Genomic DNA, 16,975 nt, shown 5'->3' on the forward strand with positions numbered 1-16,975 from the left:
CCAGGAAGAGACAGGAACTAAGCCATTCTGGGGCTTTCAGCAGGACGAGTTTACGTGGCTTCTCTTCAGAGTGCTGTTGTGACCGTGTCCTTCCAGTGATTCCTGAGGTGGAGTGACTCTGGTATGGGTTCCTTAGTTTAAAATTCTGAGAGGGAGAGACAGACAGAGAGAGAAACAGAGAAGAGACAAAAGCCATAGCTCCCACTGTTTCACCACCTTCGGTGCCCTTCTGCCTCTCCTCCCAGTCTAAATCCTACTCATTTTTCAAGGTCCAGCACAAGCATTGCTTTCCCTTTCAAAGCTCTTCTTAATTCCCAGCTAGACATACTCATTCTTATTCTTATTCTCTCTCTCTCTCTTTCTTTCTCTCTCTGTGGTTTTAATCCCAATACTCTGTCTCTGTCGGCAGATTATAACCCTTATAAACCATAACAAATTCTGCTTAGTACAGTAGAATCCCACAGCCTTTATGGAGGGAACAGTAGTCAGTTAAAGTCAAAGGTAGGGAATCATAAAATGATATTAGTATGTATTCCTACTGCCTTAAACATTCTATCTTAAAACTTATAAATGCTCATTTAATTACCAGTGTACATGTAGGGCAAGGCCTTTGCTTTAGGTATAGGATGCTGACTGAGCATCTGATTTCTCTTTCTTGTGAAAAGTAAACCCATAACTTAGATTTTCAGTTTTGCTTTCTTTAAAAAGGGGCAAGAACTTAGACACTGTGAAACAATACTAATACAGAATTCTTCTAGACTTCTGTATGTCTCTTCTAGTCTCTAGTTGTCTTTCCAGTACCTAATTTGACAGCAGATTTTTAGCCGCTTACCTTTATATCACATTTACCAAAGCATGAAACCTAGTTTTCATAGAAACATCTCCCTCCCCCATACTCATAATTAATGGGATTATGCAATGTATAATCAGATTGCATAATTACTAGCAGTAAAACTAGCATAAACAAGTTCTAGCATGTTTTGAGCAGAAGTGTGTGGGAGTACTAGAGTTTAACCTGCTACCCACCAGTCTATAGCGAGCTTTGGGCATCTGTCATTATAGTTAAGAGGGGCAATGAGAGGCTTGGTAATCTAGAAGTGGGTATGTGGAGGGCCATCAAAAGTGCTGTTAGTGTGTTAAAGTGATTTCTGTACTTGTCTTATCCTTCTGCTGGACCAGCAGCTCTCAAAATGTGATCTGGAAGCCACTGTGTAGAGGGGTCCCTGAGACACTTTCAAGGCCCTGTGAAATCTAAACTATTTTCATAACAATACTGAGCCTTTTTGCTTTTCTCACTCTGATTTTCTAAACATTGTTCAGTTTTAGTTTCTAATACGGTCAATATCAGCAGACGAAACCCATATAAAAAGCTCTTTGAGGGTCCTCAGTTTTTTTTAGGCGTACATGCCTCAGTCTCTTTGTGAATGGTTGCCCTGGGCTCTACTCCTTGCTTGAGAACAGGAGCTAAGTTTCATTTAATTTTGTTATTCCTGATCTGTTTTTGAGTTATCTTTTACATAAAAGGCATTCAGTGAATATTAGATAAATATATGAGCAAAAAAAGAGATTTTTTTTCAATTATTTATGCTCTTTCTGACTGGGCCAACAAAGTAGTCTTATCAGGGTTTTTGTATTAATGAATATGATCTCCAATTAACAGCAGTGGTATGCAGGTGGGTACTTTCAAATGCGATAAAATATAATACTTAATAGCTTTCCCCTGAAATCTTAAGTAATGTCCTGAAGAAGAAAAGCAACATGATTTAGTGGAAAGAATATGAAAACACATTCCTGTGAGGCTTTAAAAAATGTGTGAAGGCTTTAAAACTTGTTTAGAGGGCTGTATTATAAGTCAATTTGTTTTTGTTTTTGTTTTTGTTTTTGATTTTGATTTATTTAGAAAGAGACAGGGAAGGGGAAAGAGTGAACTGAGATGTGGGGTTATTTAAGAGCAGCCAGTTGGTGGAAGAATTCATTGCTGATGATGAAGACTTTTCTTTTCACTTGAGAAGCATTTGAAAGCTATTTTAGATTTGAAAAGGGGATGTGATGGACAGGAAATTATGGTTTGGGGGAAGTGAATTTTACTGCTTTGTGTGAGTGACCTTGGTTGAAGAATAGTGATGAGAATGGTGGCCAAATTGAAATGGGCAGGTGCTGTGGATGCTTCTTACCCTTTCAGGTATTAAGTGCAGAACGTTGATGGCAGAAACCTTTAACCAGGAATTGAAGTCATCTGTCCACCAGGAGTAGGTACTGCTGAATAAGTGGGGCGCATTCACAGGTGGTATGGAAAGGCAGCTCTGTAGTAGCCAACAGTAATAGGCACATGGATATATAACCATATTATCTTCGGGAACAGTAGTCTACATTTATTTCAGTTTTCTAAGGATTAATTTATATTTTAATAGTGGACTTTTCTCATGCATTGAAATCTAAGACACTATATACATTGAAATCTTTCTCAAATCTTGTTTCTAGATAGAACTTTCAGCTTCCTGGGAGAGGCACACTTGAATATAAGATTTACTTTTGCTTTAAGAAAATTCAAATTTTAATCTTAATCTTACTAAATTCATTAATGAGAGGAAATTAGTTTTGGATATTTAAACTGAAATGTAATATAAAATAATTACAGCCTTTGTACTGTTTCCTTCCTGGCATATTTTGGTGTGAGGTAGACATGCTTCTCACCGTGGGTCTTCCCAGTCATCTGTCAGCCTGTCCTGGAGGTTTGTTGCACGTTTGCATTAAACCATTGGGTTACAGTGTGTTTGCAGTTAGTACTTAGGGGCTACAATAAGGAGTTTCTAGATTTTGGAGACAAAAATCAAGAAAGGTCACCATAAAAAAGATTTTCTAGTATAAATCATGTTGGCGTGGTTCTGTCTGCATTCTACATTTTGGTCAATTTATCTGTCTCCCCCAGGGAACTGTGTGCTTCTTGAAGACAGTTCTGTAGCTTCATCATCTTCCGTTTCACAATGCCTGGATGGTACCCATCACATAGTAGGCATTTAGTTGTAGTTAGTGGAATGCCCGAAGTCATTCATCCTGAAGAGATGAATCATAACTGCATTGCTGATGAACCAAAGGGTTTCCTGAATCTCTTCTCAAAACCTGGGTGAATTCTCACAGAAATACGACTGAACCATAACTGTTCCTAACCATAGCCTTGCATTTCTAGACTGTGGTAAAGCTGGTGCCCCCATGGGATGGTCATATATGTATCAAGTAAGATGAGATCTTAAAGTGATCTTCCCACTGTGCTTGTTGCCTGGTTTTTTTTTGTTTGTTTGTTTGTTTTCCTTTTTTCTGTTTCTCTTGAATTTTGTGTTAGGGTCACCCTAAGAATTCTTACTAATAGTATGAAATTGCCCTTCTGTTTGGACAAATATTCATAGCAGCTAAAGCTCTCATTGGGACATACCCATATTAATCATTTTGCCAGAAAATAGAAGTCAGAGCAACTCTCAGGCAGAACTGGAACACGGTATAACCTGCCTGGTTTCACAGTATTTTCTAGGCTAGCTGTTCTAGTCACAGTGTATTCTAGATTTTTTTTTTAGCACATGTGTGTGTGCACACGCATGTGAATACATGTGTTTATATGTCTTTGATTTAGTGCTTTTATACTAGCTGTGTTTTCAGAAGTTACTTCTCTGCCAAAGGTGATATGGCCTCCATACCCTTCAGTTTTTTTAGTTTGATTTTATATGCTTTTATGCCACCCTCTTTAGAAAGAGCAGAGTGTATAAAAGCTGTTTATTGGCAAGGGGCTGCAGCAGCCCAGTAAATAAACCTGACAGATGCCCAGGTTTTTACCAGCCAAGAATAAGGTTTTTCTTTATTCCAACCAATGATACTTCTATAAACTTTAAAATATTCCTTTTCTTTCCTTGATTTTTATTATTAATTATATTTGATTCTTACTGTGGTTACCAGTGTTTCGGAATACAGTCTTGAGAATGATGTGTTATCTCCGAATACATCTGTTAATTTTTTTCTTTCCATTCAAGATAAGCTTTCACTGGAAGGAATAGTGGTGCAAAGAGCAGAATGCCGACCTGCTGCCAGTGAAAACTACATGAGATTAAAGAGGTTGGTGTTTTTTAACTTTAAAATAATGCCTGATATTTCTTTCTAGGGATTGAAATACATATGTTAGATTGCCTATTGACTGCATGAAAACTATGCTTATTGTTGAAAGTGTTTTCTTCAAAGGTTGCTTAGTTTTAAAACCAACTGAGAACAAATTTCCAGTTATAAAATAAGTCATGGGGATATAATGTGCAACATGGTGACTGTAGTTAATAATACAGTATTGCACTTTTGAAAGTAGTTGAGAGAATAGATCCTAAAAACTCTCATCACAAAAACAGAAATTTTTTTAACTATGTATGCTGATGGAAGTTAGCTAGACTTATTGATCATTTCCTAATGTCTAGTTATTAATCAATATCTTATATACCTGAAACTAATATAATATGATCTATTAGTTATACTGCAGTTATTTGAAATACCAAGTAAGAGTTTCTTTGGCAAGGGAACTTTGAGAACTCAGACTTAATTTGGGGTATTTCAGGTTACTGTGTTAATATAACCTAGAATCAAACTTTTTAAACTTCTTTTTCTAGTTGTCCTTATAATCTTGATTTTCTAAAGACATATAATAAGATACTTGTACTGTTTTATTTTCAAAGGCTATAGTTCTCCCATGATGAATATATTATCTAAAATACTACTCTGTAAAAAAACAAATATAGTTAGTTGCTAGAATACCATCGTTTTCTCTTGATCTACAAAGAAATTTTTATGAACTTGCTACTTTATTAGAGATTTTGCTTCAGGGTCCCTCCCCCACTTTTGAATGTGGTTGACCCTTTGTAATTAATATTTAAAGATTATGATTGCAAATTCTTTATACTTCAAATTTCAAATTGATTTTCAAAGAGTCAGCAGCTTTTTAAACCCTGAAGAAACGTTACTATACTTGTTTTATAGTTTGTATTGAATGTATTCCAACCCCATGTAGTTTAGAATTGCACTTTTTTTTTTCATTTACTCAACACTTACTATGTGAAATAGCAGTGAACAGAACAAACAAAGATCTCTGCCTTCATGGAGCTTACATTTTAGAAGATTGTAGCTGCACAGAACTGATAGTTGGGAGCACACTCACTGTTCAAGTTGTAGCAGCAGCCTCTGGATATCCCAGCTGGCTGAGCTGGATCAGCTCTAAATTTCACATCTTTTAAATTTTTTCCCCTTTTCTCAATTAGATTGGAAGTCTGTCTCTTGGGAATGAAACAAAGACCGGTTTTCTTGTCCAATAACTCCTCTAATTTAAATGCCTCCCCAGGGCAAGTGAAAGGATGACAATCAAAATGAAAATTTTTTTCTAACGTAAATAACTTTGGAACACAGGCAGGTCTTTCTCTCTTTGTTTTCAGCCTGTGAAATTTATTATATAATGCAAGCCTTTTTGAGAATTGATCTTCTTCAAATAACTGCTGAAATGGAGGAAATGTGAAATCTGGTTACTGAGCTGCTTGTCGTCTTTTCTTTTAAGGTTTCTAAAGATTTCTGATGATCAGATTGGGAAAGTCACCGGCTGTGTTTATGAAATGGCTGCTTATTCCTTACCTGAAAAGACATTACAAATTTTTAGCCTTTCAGAATATGCTAAAAGACCAGTCATTACATATTATAAATACTTAAGTGACTTAAGGAAGCAGGATAATTCAGGAGATGATAATCATGTGAGTTTCATAAAACAGATGCTACATGACATAAGTCTTGAAGGCTGAGACATTTTTTTTTTGACCAAGTGGGAAAGGACAGAGTTAAGAACACTTTCTAAACAGAGATTCATTCAGGCACAAAGACTTGGGAAAGACATCAGGGATCTGTGTGTTGTTCTGCAAGCCTGGAATGCAGGATTTATTTGAGGCAGAACAAATAGAAGCTCTAGCCCTTTTGTGAACTCTGAAATTCTATATCCAAAAGCCCGATTGGATGCCCAGTAGACATTTCACATATGTCAAAACTGAATTCCCGGTCTTTCCCCCCAGACTTGCTCCACCAGCAGCCTTTCTTATCTGAGTTAATGCCTACTCTGTCCTCCCATTTTCTCAGTCCAAAAACCTTGGCTACATTCTTGATCCCTCTCTCACACCTCACATCCAATGTGTCAGAGAAATCTTACTGACTGTACCTTTGGAATATTACACATCTGCAGCCTCACCATTTCTCACCACCCACATGATCTGCCATGTTTCTCACCTGGATCACTGCAGTGACTTCCTAGCAGAGTTCTTGCTCCCATCCTTGCCCTCTGTAGTCTGTTGTCAGACTGTATTATATGATTGACTTACTGTATTTTTTGCCAGCTTTGCAATTTTTGCCTAGTGCAGTTTACTCTCTCATGGGTTTTTTTGTTTTGTTTTGTGTATACCTATTTTGTTCACTCACACACATACATACACACATATACATACCGAGCATCTAGAATAGTTCATGACATCTAGTGGATAGTCACTAAATATTTGTTGAGTGAATGGAGAAAAGGTTTGAAATGTTAAAGTCTTATATGCTTGTTAAATTACTTGTTGAAGAGTTTTACATGCTATAGTAATAAATTAGGACTTCATGTGCTATTGCAATCAGGGAGGCACTGAAGAATTTTAAGCTGGATGGAAAGCGAAGGGATTTTGTTTACAAGGGTCATTCTGGTTTATTTTAAGACTGGAATCAGGGAGGTAAGCTAGAGGCTTATGTAATAACCCAGGTACAAAATGTCTGAATGACTAAACAAAGGGATTCTAGGACAAAAGGAGATGAGAGGCTAGGTTTTGAGGATATTTGGAGGTAGTGTTTGTAGGACTTGATAAACTCATCTCAAACATCAGTGGTTCTGGGACAGAGATTTTCTCTAGGACCAGTGGTGGCTCTGGCACTGCAGCCTGGGTGCATGTCCTACTGTGAGTCCTGAGACTGGCTCCACACCGTCCTTTGCGATGCACTGATGAGGGCAGAGGAACAGGAAGTTCTTACAGTTCCCGTGTCCATTTCAGTTTAAATCCTGGTTGACAGTTTACATAAAAACTTAAAGAAGCAGAAGATACTTAAATTGGAAGAGTACTGATGGGTAAATTATCTAAGTAGAAAAGTAATTAAGTCATAAGTTATATCTCCTGTATTTTGTTCCTCATTATTCAACATTTTCCAATGTCTACTGTGACCACTAAGGTAGGACTCAATTTTTTTAAAATCACTAGATGCTGTTCTTGACCTAGAGAGCTTTCAGTATTTGAACCTGAAGAAAACACACACCCACACAGGGTTATCTAAAAAATCTGTTTACTGACAGTATAGTGAGGGAGAAATAGAAACGTGGTGCTGTTGATGTAAAACAGAGAGGGATTTCCAAATGTCGATGACATCAGAGTAGAAGTGTTTGAGAACAGAACTGACGATTCAGTATTTGAAATATGCTGTGCCCAGATATTTCACACATAGGCTCAAAATTTTTCAGGGCCTCCTTCTGACATTCAGCTTTTTGGATAGTCTGGCTTTTATTTCACTGCCTGGCTTCATTTTCATCTTTTCTCCTTTATATAGATGTCTCATAGTTAAATCTCACTACAGGTTGTTTTCCCAAATGTACTAGACACTTGAACATCTTATGCCTTTGTAATGTGCTACATCCTATACCTAGAACGCCTTGTCTACCTTCTGCCAAGATTCTTTAAAGCTAACCAGGTGTCACTCTGTGAAACCTTCTTGTATCTTCCAATCCCAACTCCAGTTAAGATCCGCCACCCCTCTTTTCCTATGTTCCCACATACTAGGTTCTTCTTTAACGGTATATGTCAATGTCTATGTTTTCTACTATTTAATATACGTAGTTGCATCTCCTACAAGATCATGAACTTCATAAGAATAGGGACTGTGAGCTTTATTTTTCTTCCTTCTTTCCTTTCCATTTTCCCTCCCCTCTTTTCTTTTTGTATTCTCAGCACTTAGCATAGAACATTGCAAATAATAAATACCCAAAGGTATCTGTTGGGTTGAAATGGACTGAAATAGAAAGGAGTGGCAAAACATGGGCATCAACAGCATTCAGCTTTTTTAATTTTTTTTTTGAAAAAAATTTTTTTTACTCAGAACTACACTTGAAACCTGGACTTGAGGGATTTTTCATTTCATATACACATGCATATGTGTACTTGTGTGCACGCACACACACACAGTCCTATCTTGCTTTGAGAAGAAAGTGACTGATTATAAAACACATACAGAAACATTTCATCACCAAAAAATGTTTTTCAGAATAAAAAGAATTGAATAATCTTCTATTTATGGAGGACTAGAAGAGACAGCCTTTTTATCAAAGAAAACCTATCTTTCCTTGACTTAAGTCCATGAGGTTATTTTCTTTAATCAGTGAGTTTTTAACTGTATTACATTTTAGCAGGTAGCAGCTAAACTATTCTCTTAGTAACATAAATGTTTATATACAAAGTGCATTTTATATTTATAAATAATGCTCTATAAGAATGATGTATTACTATAGTAGAATTTAATTTTAGTAATAAATTCTTGCTGTAACTCTCTGTTATTAAATTTTAACTGATAAATTAACCAAATATTATGAGAATTATAATTCCCATATTAATCAAATGTAAGTAAGATTCTCTTGGTTTGTAAGATTCTGTCTTTCATTTAGGTTAAGGTGGAAATTAGTATTGCAGTAAACCCAAGAAATGAGTAAACCTTTAAATCAATGAAATTTAAGCCAAGAAAGAAATGAATCCTGTGCTGCAATTTTCTTCTGTCCAATCTTACAACATAGTACAAAATTCTGCAAGAATCCATTTAGCCACCAAGAAAACCTAAAAACAAAAGAAGGGAAACAAAATTTCCCAATGTTTCTATTACTTTCTCTTTATCTGACATATATTTGGATAGGTCTGAATGATACTTTATTAGGAAGAAATTTATCTTGAATTGGTAAATGTAAATATATTTAATAATAGCTTATATTTGATGTACTAATTAGAATTTAATTTCTCTTTTATGAAGTGTACTTTCATTAAGCTTCTTGAGTTTTTCTTTAATAGCCAAATGATAAATTATGTAGTCACCTTATTTATAATTCATGTTGTACTTTTTTAAATGTAAAGGGGCATAAATATAAGACCATCATCCTATTTTAGTATATGTGCTGCTGAAGCGAGCACAAGACAATCATCCTAATGTGTGTTTTCTTGTAGGAAAATCCTAGTAATAGGAAGGTGTGGCTTTTTAACTTCTGCATGTTTATGCCACTAAGTCATCTAAAAATACTTAACCACAAAAATTTTTTTAATTCCTTCAGTGTTTGGGTTTTCTTCAAAAAAACCTTTCAGTTTGGGAACAGCACATTAGCTATAGAGGGTTGGAGAAGAGAAAAGTCAGAGTCTCTTTTCTATGCTAAGACACGAGACAATGGGAAGCAAGTTGTGATTCACATTCTTTCCTGGGGAGAAGTTGTGCTGTACCTGCCTAGGTTGTTGATGTTTCATGTTACAGTGAAAGATGTCTTAGAATGTCTTATTATAAGGGAAGTGGAAAGGAGCCTCTCATTCAGTAGATCTTAATTTGTGGGCAGTGTGATTCATGTAAGTGAACTAGATTCATGCCCAAAGAAGTTTCTGCAAATAAAGTTTTTGCTTAACACAATAACAGTGAAACATTTTCTTTTCACCACATTTAAACTAGTTTTTGAATATATTTAGTCCTTGTAATTTTGACTCTTCTCTAGATATGAATTTCATAAAAATAATTTTAAGTGATTTTTCTCAAAAATTAGGGTGATATTCTTATAGCCATGTCCCTTTATATTTTAAAAAAGTACCAGATGAATTTATAAATAGGGTAATTACATAACTTATTACTCAAAACAGGATACTTTTAAGAATGAAAGTAGGCCTAACCACAGAGAAAGCCACACTGAGACAACAGAGTAAACTGTCCCGGGTAAACTGGGAGGTCAGATTACCCTCATTGTGAATAGTCTGGGTATATTAAAATGCTAACCTTAAAATGAAAACTAAAGGATAAGAGTCAAATAATAAAAGTTCTGGCAATTAGGAAACACATACTAAAAAGTCTAGAATAGAAACTACTATAGCTGAACATACACTGTTGTTTGCTTCCCAGTAGCCATACAGAGTTGGGCATATGATAGTGCTGTGTTAATGTTTAAATGTAAATTTGTATATAAAGTTTATTAAACAGCAAAATGAATAATAAACTAAAAATAGCTTTATAGAAAAACAGTTTTCTGTTAATCCTCAATAAAAGTTGAGATCATAGAAGTAACTCAGAGTTCAATAAAGATAATTTTATGACCAGGGAAGTGTAGTATATTTTAGCTTTGTGGTGATTTTATTGAACAGTTTCTGGTAAATGTAGAGGTTAATGGTTAATCTACTTGTATTAATTAGGATGCTTTCCTTCGCATGTATCAGAAAACCCAATGCCAACTGGCTTAAAAATAAAAGAATTCATTGGCACACATAAATTGAATCCAGTGGTTTGTAGGCTTTAGCCATGGCTTTGTCTAGTTCTCAGTGTCATCAGTTCTCTAATTCTGTTCCTAATTTTGTTAAGTCTGTCTTTCTCCAGTTTGCCTATTTTCAAACTGGCTTTTCTCCTGGTAGCAAGATGGCTACTTACATCTCCCAGAACCATCACTTCCTTCTCTGGGCCAACATGGGTTCTGAATTTATCCCAGAACCAATAAATGTGTCAGTGAAGATGAGAAGGGTAGGCTAATGGTTAGGACCCACCTGTGGAAATGTGTAAGAGATGGGGTCAATCCCATCCGAAACATGTGGCTGCTGCTCCGTAGGAAAGGGGCAGAGTGAATGCTGGGGAGGCAACCATAAGATCAATAGCAAAACTCTTTACTAGGAAAACATCTTACAGGTGAGAAAAACTCATCAAGGACATTCACACCCTCATTGCTTTCCTTGAGGAGTAACCATCTTACCGCTCAAAAGGGGATCAAGACTTCTATTAGAAAGCAACTCTGGACCTATGAAGATGCCTTAATAACAGAGTGAGATGGCTAAGAGGTTGGGCTCTGGCGTTCAGATTGCGTCGTTTCAAAGACTAGCTTCCCCATTTATTGGCTGTATGATCTTAGGCAAAGTACATGCTCTTTTTGTGCCTTTGTTTCCTCATCTGTAAAATGTGATAGTGGCATTTATCTCAGTGTTATGATAAAAAGATTAAATAATGCTATATAATACTTGATGTGTCTGACACACAGTAAGTACTCAATAAATATTAACTTAACCTGACAGTTACCTGAGTAAGTACTCCTGCCCTAAAACTCTGCTGGGGGTATTCCTAACTCCATCCAGTTTGTCTTAGCTCTTAGTTCTCATGATAAAAAAGGCATGCACACAGGATTCTTTTTGAATCCCTGCCCTGAAGTAGATAAATTAGTTTAATCAAACTTAAATTAGAAATAGAGCAGAAAAGATAACTGGAGTTGAGAAAAAGAATCTGAAGAATTTTTTAATAGCGTCCATGATGATAATCCTCTTTTCAAAACAAAAATTGTAAAGTGGTGGTGTGGAAGTACCTGGCTATTATCGAGATTCAGACCCAGGGAACTCAGTTAACTCTCCACAATCTTTTCATCTGCTGTTTTCTATCTCCAAGAACTCTTTAATGTAGCCATCATCATGTGTAGATCAGAAACCCATGGGTTTTTAGTTTGTAAATCTTCCTTGGATGTTCAGAATCTTTCTGGAAAGTGTTAGAAAGGTTATTTACTAATCCTGAAATTTTCCCAAGTTGTCTTTGGAAATGGTCTTAACAGTCCCCTCCTGCAGTAATACTTTGGCTTATGACTCCCCCGAGATACTCAAATGTATGATTTTTCAAATGTAGGACCATAAATCTTTTTCATCAAGGATTTTTTCAAAGACCAGGGACCGGAAAGTCCTAAAGAGCTAACCCAAGAAGGCAGCTAGCTATCGTTGTCATAGTGTGCGCTGTTCTCACGTCCTTTCCCTTGAACTGCTTCTCTTTTAATTACCACTTAATAGTGAAGGATTATGTGAGAGAAGTTGGGTGTCTTCATTAAAGAACAATAATTTTAAAATGTGTTATAAATAGATAGCTGTAGTAAACATGTAAAAATACCAGTGCGATAAAACTACCCTAAGAAACTAGTCAAGGTGTTTTACCCAGAATTTTTTAAAAGACTACCACAGATCCTTATGGGGAATGCTGTTTGGTGCAGGGAAGACTTCTTAGGAAGATTGACAGTAAAGATGGCTCGTTTTCCTCGGAAGAGCCTTAACAGCTGTCCCCACAGCCCTTGGGCTGCCCTTGAAGATTTACTATTCTGATGAAATAAGGATTTCCAAATGATTGTAAAGAAGGTACTGGGAATATATATAAAGAGTTAAACCACTGGCATAACTAAACAATAAAGGTATTATATCATTTTCTTCTTAGAAGTCTTCAGGTATTTTTACCTTAAGATAGGAGGAGGAGAGGGATTTTGTCAGTATCTGGGTACTATTGTCTCACCCTAAACATCTCTTGTCTTTGAAATTCCCCCATCTCTTCTGCCCACCATCTTGTCTTCCTTGGGCTTCTGACCCCTTCTGATTCTGCTGCCATTCCAACGCAAGTGTGCACTGTAGCAAAACCAGTCATTTTCACTCTTCCCTGTGTGCATCGTGTACTTCCACGTCACTCTGTCTGCAGTGCTCTTTTCTTGCTTTTCTGCCTGCGAGACACCTATTCATCCTTTAAGATTCAGCTCAAGTGTAAACCTCCCCCAACCATTTCTCTCCACACAGGATAAGCACCATCTCCCCCGAGCTCCTACAGTGCTTTTTCTAATAAACCACTCGTCGCATTTTGCTTTTTACTTTACTTCTATTCCTGTAGTTGATGTCCGGACTAGATGGTGAGCTTCTTGAGGTAAGAGACTATAATCTCATTCACCTTTGTTCCAATAGCTTTATGTTCAATAAATGCTAGTAGAGTCATTGACCAAAAAAAATCAGCATTTTTAAGCTAGGAATTTACAGTATACCTTGATTAATGAATCTCTCCAAGATTAATTCTCCTTTAAAATGCATTTAGCTGTATTTAAGATTCAAATTACAGGTCCTGAGAAACAGTATTGGCATGTGGTGGTGTTTCTACAAAGCCTCACAGCTTTGCAGGATAAAAATACCTTGGTACACAATTTCTCTTTGTTCACTCACAGTTGAAAATCAACAGGGCATTAACCTTAAGCAAAACTGTGAAGTATGGAAAGTTTATCTTTATTATCCCAGTGTCTCCTTTTTTCATTTCTTTTCCCTTTAGTAATCCCTATCTTTAGGCATCTACTTGTTATCCTGTGCTGATCCTTTTTGTTCTATCAATTCTGAATACATTTCGAGGGTACATGGGCGTAAGTCAAACTGGGCATTTGATATTAAGCCTTTTATTACTAAATGTGAAATAATAGCCATCAGATTACCTGTTCAGGGTATTTGAGTAGGTAGATTTTTTTTTCATGGGAAAGGAAGAAAAGTCATTGAAATTAGACCATTTATAAATTGGCCCAAACACAGAATTGAGTAGTCCTTTTCGTTTGTCGGGAGGGCTTATCACCAGGATAATCATCTCTGCTCCCTGGGCCAAGTGGGTAGATCTGGGGTAACTGCATTTGTTGGAGATCTGTTCTAAGTATTTGCAACTTGCTGCTAAATGTGACCCACAGAAGTGGCCTCATGTCCTTAGGCAGGATCAGGGCCATCACTACCTAATCCATATGATGCCTTTGTACAAGTTTTTAAAAAGGTGACCTGAAAACTGTATGTCCTTACCAAGCTAGCCTGTTCTGTTATACAACAGTAATTATAGTAACTTTCCTAATCTGATGTGCTTATGGAAAAAAACGTATAAGCAGGGAGAAATTGGTACTAGATCCCTAATGCCCCGCAACTTAAAGTAATATTGTTAGTACCGTGGTTCTATTAATTATAAAATAGGGTAACATTTATGGGTTTATGTATAAGATATATAATGGCTTCATTGTTTCAGTTTAGAATTTTTATCTAATTTCAGATCCCACAACTTAAAAATGAACTTTGATAGCATAACTTAATTGAACTTCAAAGCTCCGTGTATCTACTGGAGAGAGGTAGACTATTAGATGATTTTATGTCTATGGAGTTTATTATTTTACTTTTGCGAAGTTTCTGTGAAATCTGTAATGCTTTGAGTAGTTTTGATGCGCTAGTAGCTGTGCCATTTTGAAGGTCTGCTTCTCTTCAGTATACCCTGGTATCACGGTTATCATATACTGTGTACTGATTTGTACGTGTGTGACTTTCAAGGCCTCAGAATATCTAAAACCCTTTTCGTGTAATGTGTCATATATAAGAGGAAAACTGAGAAGATGGAATTAATGTTCAAGCAGAAGCTTTTCAGACTGAAAAATAATAGACACATGGGAAAAACAGGAGAGAAAGATGTGGGCTTAGTAATAAGCTTACACAATAACAGAGTAATGCCAGCGAGTGGTATTCCCACTGTGCAGTTCCATAAGGGCAAGACTTTTTGTCTGCTTTATTCACTGGTATACTTCAGTGACTGGAAGAGTGCCTGGCACGTAGTAGGTACACAGTGAGTATTTGTTGAATGAAAAAAGGAAGGAATGAGACTTAGGTTTTGTCTCACAGGCTGCCTAGTGCTTAGATCATGATGAGTCATGCCTTTTAAGCTGTTGCATGCCAAGTTAATTTATCTACTTCTGTCACTTCCCTATATTTCATAGCTTCAAAGTGTCATTTATTACTCATTTGCTCGACAGATATTTATTGAGCATCTAGTGTGTACTAAGCAGTGTAACATAAAGCAGCCAGAGCTTATTCATTTTAGAAAATGGATCATAGATGGGTATTAAATAATTTAGATTATTATATCATTATATATAGTATGAGAGGTTGGCACAGGCAGTAAATATCAGGTTTCAGAAAATATTAATTTGGTGAAGTCAGAGAAAGGAGTCCTAGAATTTGAATAGAGAGGAGGAGGGAGGGATTCTAGGTAGAACAGCACAGCGTAATTTGGGATAAATCAATAAGAGTGTTTCAGGAAACGGCAGATCAGCCTGGCAGATAGGGTGGACAGAGGGCTGAGTATAGGGTGTTTCAGTGTTAGACTGAGCAGGCAGACGATCCAGTGAATCACTGACTGAGCGTTATTTCACTCTGAGGGAGTTTCTAGGTCTCCTTCAAGGCTCTGTCCTTGGCACACTGTCCTCCCTTGGTTCCTGTGACCTTTAGTTTTCCTCTTGCCTTAGTAACCTCTATAGCTCCTGCTTCTCTCTTCAACTCTTTCCCCTCTATGTGGTCTTGCTAAGTGATCCTCTCCCCTTTAAAAATATATACACGGTAACTCCAGAGTTTGTATCTCCAGCCCAGACCTCTCTCATGACCTTTATACTCATACGTATACAACATTCCCATTGATAGCGCCACTTGAATGTCTTACAGGCATCATAGCTTCACATGCCAGAAATTGAATTCTTGGTTTTTACCCACCCTCACACCTCTAATGCAGTTCTTCCCCCAGCCTTTACCGTTCCTACCCAGGTATTCAGGTTTAAAAAAAAAAAAACCGTAGGAGCTGTCCTTGAGTCCTCTTTTCTTGACAAGACAGATGCAATCCATCTTCAAGTTCTGTCGGCTGTACCAACACTATACACCCTGACCTGCTACTTATCACCTCTGCTGCTACACTGTTCTAAGCTGCCTTCGTCACCTATATTTAGGAACAACTGCGTAATTTGCAGGGCCTATTGCAAAATGGAAATAAGAGCCCCTTTTTCATAAATTATTAAGAATTTCAAAGTGGTGACAGCATTGCATTAAATCAAGTGCACAGCCCTTCTCAGTGCGCGCCCAGTGTGACTGCACAGGGCACCTCTACTGTAGCAGTCTCCTCCTAACTAGCTCCCTGATTCCCCCTGTAGGCCATTCTTCACATAGCAGTCAGTCATTAGAGCAGGTCAGATCATACCATTTCCCTGCTTAGAATTTACAGGAATCTTGCATGAGCTGGCCTTCCAAACTGTGATCTGATCCTGAACCTTCTTCACCATCTTCTTCCATCACACTCCTCTCCCATTCCCTAGGCAGCAGCCAAAATAGCTGCCCTTTTTTTTCCCCTCAGAACAAGAACAGTTCCATCTCAAGGCTCTTTCAACGTAAGCACAAGTGTTTCACCAGATCTTAAAGAATCAGCCTCCTTTCCATCATGCAGTTCTCAGGTCATACGTCACATCCTCAGATAGCCTTTCCTGACCACTCCTAGGTGAAGTAGTATAGCCGCCCCCCTTCCCCCGTTACTTGCTACACCATGACCCAGTTTTGTCGTGTTCTTAGCACAGTTGTGACTTACTGACGGTATCCCTGTCACCCAGCTTTAAGTGCCTGCCACGTGATAATATTCAATAAATATTTGTTGCTTGAATGAATGTTTTTCATAATCTATTTAGCCTCCTACATTTTGGGAATTTATCTTAAGATTAACAGGGTTTTTTTCTTTCTTAAATTCTAATACTTTTTTGTTGAATTCTCAAAATTGAATGAGCTTACATTTAAAATCTCAAGGAAATCATTTTTCCTTTAAAATAGCATGTCTTTGGTGTGACACATACTATATATACTATAGCTTGGACAGGGGAAAGTGGTATTACCTGTTGAAACTGAAGTTAATATTATAGAATGAGCAGAGTTTTCCTCTCAGAATCAATATATTAAATCATAATACCAAAGGGTTTACAGCCCAAGCTTCACAGGTTTATGTAAAACCATTTATTCAGTGAACACTGAGTACCTATTATGTATGTACCAGACACTCAGGAACAAAAAGGTAAGATGCTTTACCTGCTCTT

The 16,975-nt window shown here is 37.0% G+C and overlaps 1 protein-coding gene across 1 annotated transcript in view; it reads left to right on the forward strand.

Annotated features, from left to right (window-relative positions):
- GTF2F2 (general transcription factor IIF subunit 2) overlaps positions 1-16,975 on the forward strand; it is a 121,376-nt gene that overhangs the window by 63,404 nt on the left and 40,997 nt on the right. The window contains exon 5 of the mRNA XM_006176252.3: positions 4,020-4,101. Within this exon, the coding sequence (XP_006176314.1) occupies positions 4,020-4,101 (82 nt within the window). The remainder of the gene's footprint in view (positions 1-4,019; positions 4,102-16,975) is intronic.

Source organism: Camelus ferus, chromosome 14 (assembly GCF_009834535.1).
Source record: "Camelus ferus isolate YT-003-E chromosome 14, BCGSAC_Cfer_1.0, whole genome shotgun sequence".
NCBI lineage: Eukaryota > Metazoa > Chordata > Mammalia > Artiodactyla > Camelidae > Camelus > Camelus ferus.